This window comes from Salvelinus fontinalis, unplaced genomic scaffold, assembly GCF_029448725.1.
Source record: "Salvelinus fontinalis isolate EN_2023a unplaced genomic scaffold, ASM2944872v1 scaffold_0638, whole genome shotgun sequence".
In the NCBI taxonomy this organism is placed as follows: Eukaryota; Metazoa; Chordata; class Actinopteri; order Salmoniformes; family Salmonidae; genus Salvelinus; species Salvelinus fontinalis.
Window position 1 is genome coordinate 60,483 of NW_026600847.1, and position 3,527 is coordinate 64,009.

At 43.7% G+C, this 3,527-nt stretch overlaps 1 protein-coding gene across 1 annotated transcript; it reads right to left on the reverse strand.

Moving 5' to 3' along the window:
- Nucleotides 1-291: 291 nt before the first annotated feature.
- LOC129846891 (uncharacterized) lies at nucleotides 292-2,595 on the reverse strand. The gene is made up of 3 exons (XM_055914695.1): nucleotides 1,241-2,595; nucleotides 1,021-1,096; nucleotides 292-900 (listed from the first exon to the last, which is right to left on the reverse strand). The coding sequence occupies exons 1-3, from the start codon at nucleotides 1,994-1,996 to the stop codon at nucleotides 794-796; spliced, it is 939 nt and encodes a 312-aa protein (XP_055770670.1). The 5' UTR covers nucleotides 1,997-2,595; the 3' UTR covers nucleotides 292-793.
- Between the last annotated feature and the right edge of the window lie 932 nt (nucleotides 2,596-3,527).

Genomic DNA, 3,527 nt, shown 5'->3' on the forward strand with positions numbered 1-3,527 from the left:
ACAGTTCGTTCAAGGCCCATTGACTAACTGGATGATGCTAGGATTCTCCAGTAGTGGAATGGTTAGTTGTCTGGTTTAAAGGAGAGTCTGTGAAAGAGCTGTCACTAAAGCCTTGTTCACCCTGCAAGCATTCCAGGTGAAGCTGGTTGAGAGAATGCCAAGAGTGTGCAAAGCTGTCATCAAGGCAAAATCTGCAATACAAATGGTTTATTAAAACATCCATTAAAAGGTATGCAAGTGATTGAAAAATAAATTACATAGTTCCTCAAATCCCCAAAAGATTAGCATCACTTTCCTAATCGGAAGAGTAGAAGCTGCTGTCGGCCTACCCTCCTTGTAATTCTTTAATTTAGGCTAAATATCTACATCAAATTTAGAGGCTGCAATGGACGTGGATCAATGATTACAATAGGGAGATGGCATCAGATGTACAGCACATCTAAATTGGTTGGGCTTCTTAGCTTATTTTCCTAATCCCAGGAGAAGCTGTAGATGTCTGAATGACATTTATAAGCTCACATTCCTAGTTACAGGAGTGGGAGCTAATAAGGGATCAAAAGACTCAGATGGAATTTTGGTGTTGAGTAGCCTATAGTGGATCTTCCTTAAGGAGTATAAACTAATGGTAAGCTAGTCCACTGACAGCCTGGTTCAAATAGAGCAGCATTAGGGGACTCAAAATGAAAACAGAAATTAACAACAAAAATTAAAATGTTGTATTGAGGCCAGTTGTGGTGTTCTCCTCAGATGTAGCCTGGCAAAAGCAACTGACATGGGCTGCACGTCATCCAGGCTATCCATCAGAGGACCCAGAGGACTTGCAGGTGACCAAGCGTTTCCAGGCCTTCTGGACTCCCCAGAAGAAGCCCCGGATGCCTTTCCTCATCTTGGATAATTTAACTGGCAAGAAGATGAAAATATGTAAGAATTTCAGATGGACAATTGTCTGATAAAACAATAATTTATTACTTCTTTATATATAATTGTCCCATAAGAACATTTCCCCGCAGGAACACTCACTCATAGGTGGAGAATCCACAGCAATGTACATCTCTGGCTGGTCTGTAGTGTCTTTAAGGACAATGCTCATCTTGGACTGTGATCAGAATTCAAAGATGCACAATTAAACATCAATTTCACTTCCTTTACATATTCCTATAATTATACAACTATACTTACTGGTGCCGATATCAAAAAGCACAACCAATGACCATTCAAGAGTAATCTGAGCTTGTCTTACCTTTCTGCCGGTGGCATAATGCACCCCCTCAGATTCCGCATCCTCCACATCATCCCTGCATGAGTCTTCAAGGTCTGAGGTCTCGTGGTCATATGGGTTGGGCACTGAGGGTTTCAAGATGGCCAGTAGCTTGTGGGAAACAATGTCAGAGACAATGGAAAGCATCTCCTGATCCTCAAATAAATCGTCAATTTTCAAGGAGCGTTTCAAAGGCTTGACCTTCCCAAGGTCAGTGTAGATGGCATCTGCCAGCTTCGATGTCATCTTAGAATTGAAACTTTTTTGCTGGCTTCCCATTTCCTCAATCAGATATTTGGCCACCTCATCATCGAACAATCGGATCAGCTCAGTCACCAGATCACTGATCTGGATGCGCTGATGTTTGTTGGTCCTTTTTGGCATACGGCATATCTTCTTGACAAGCTTCATCAGGACTTCTTCTAATATAAGCTCCCTAATGAAGCTGCTGGAACCGGATGTCACTTGATCCACAGTGGACCACTCCGGCTGTTCAATCTCAGTCTTGATGCTGCTCTGCTCAGCTTTCTTATTCAAAGATTGACGGGTTGTCATTTCATTAAACAAGGCTGTCAATTCTTTCAAGTTGAGTGTAGATTCCAGATTTTTGGTGCCTTGAAGTTTGGATGGTGCATCCATAATTCCGTTCGTGACAAGACAGACAATGTCCTTGTGCAGCTTGGGTGCCTTGTGGCACAGTATCTTCTGTAGGGCTTCCTCTGTGCCATAGCGTTGCATCAACTTTCTATGCACCGACAGCACCAACTGAAAGATGTCTGTTGCCTTCAGGCAGACATTTGCTTCCCTCCACCTGTTAGTCACCCTCACCCACAGAGCACTGGACAGCTTGTTGGTCACATCCTCATCTAGGGTCCAGCTGGCCCGCTAGCAAGCACCTCGCCTAAATAGGTGTGCGTTTATTTTTCTTCTAGATGATTGGACTAGTGCCCAGATATCACTAATGCTACATGAGTAACAGAGAGGGCAGTACAGACTTACTTTTGTTTAGTATTAATTGAGGACCCAGGTGAGGAGGGACACGATCTGTTGGCCGTCAGGTCCTCTGCAGCCAGTTCCTGCACTCTCACGGACACCATGTTGTGGTAGAGTTTGAAGAAGAAGCACTGCTCACTGTGGCCTCCAGCCTTGCCCATGGCGCGCTGCAGCACTATCAACAGTTGCTTGTCCAGGTCATCCGACAGGCCCTGCACCTTGCCAAAGTAGTTTTGAATGAGGTTCATGTTGTTCGTGTCTATTGCTGCCCATACGGTACTGATTATACAAGAGGTCATTCCATGAGCACTCCAGATTCATCAGCTTGTGGTGGCCCTCCAGCAGCTTGGCTTGCTCTATCATTAATGGAGTGTCTCAGGCATTGCATAGGGTGGAGAAATATTAATACACAATACAAATATAAATTTTACCGCCCACAGCACGAAACCCAATGACCCACGAGCCATCCTGAATCGTGTGCTAGCGTTTTTCAACTGATTCCAAGTTTTAATCAATTGCCATACCACTTCCATCACCACTAAACCTTCTAGTGCCCAGTTTGCATATTTAAATCCTTCTATGGTAGGGCAAAGGGACTCCGTTTGATTAGTGGTGGCATTAACTCTAGGGTAGGCTCCAATTTCCCCTATTAGCCCCGAAGCCGCGGCTAAACTTTGGCCCAGGAGGATCAACTCATGTTTCCCAAGTATGGCACACATTTGCTGTATTACCACGATGGGTACCATTGTCAACATTACTTTCCTTGCCTTACTTAACCCAAATCTAATCAGGGCACATGTTATTGTCAGTATCATGACTAGGCCTGTAACGATTCCATGGCCATGTCTGTTCTTGTAGGCCAATCTACTTCATATTATTATTTGTAAAATTTCACAAAGACAATTATTTACCCTCAGGCCGATGACCGAATCTTGGTTTTCATTAGTCTCGCCTTCAAATCTCGAGTAGTTTGACGCCATTCTCTTGAATTTGGATCGAGCTAGTCTTCTTAACTCTGTAGGGGTCTTCTAGCAGAGAGTTCTAGTTTTCTTAGTTGTCAAGTCTCAGCTGTTCAGTCACAATGTTTTTTTATCAACCAAAGGTCTCTATGTTTTTCGTCTAATCCCTCCTTCTAATGATGTCTCACTTTAAGCCAGACCCCGTACCGGTTTGTGGTTTTCCGGTTGTTCTGTTTATACTGCATGTTCGTCTCGGTTTCTCAGTAATCTCGGTTGCTGTCGTACCAATATGGTTTCCTGACTGACAGTGTCATTTT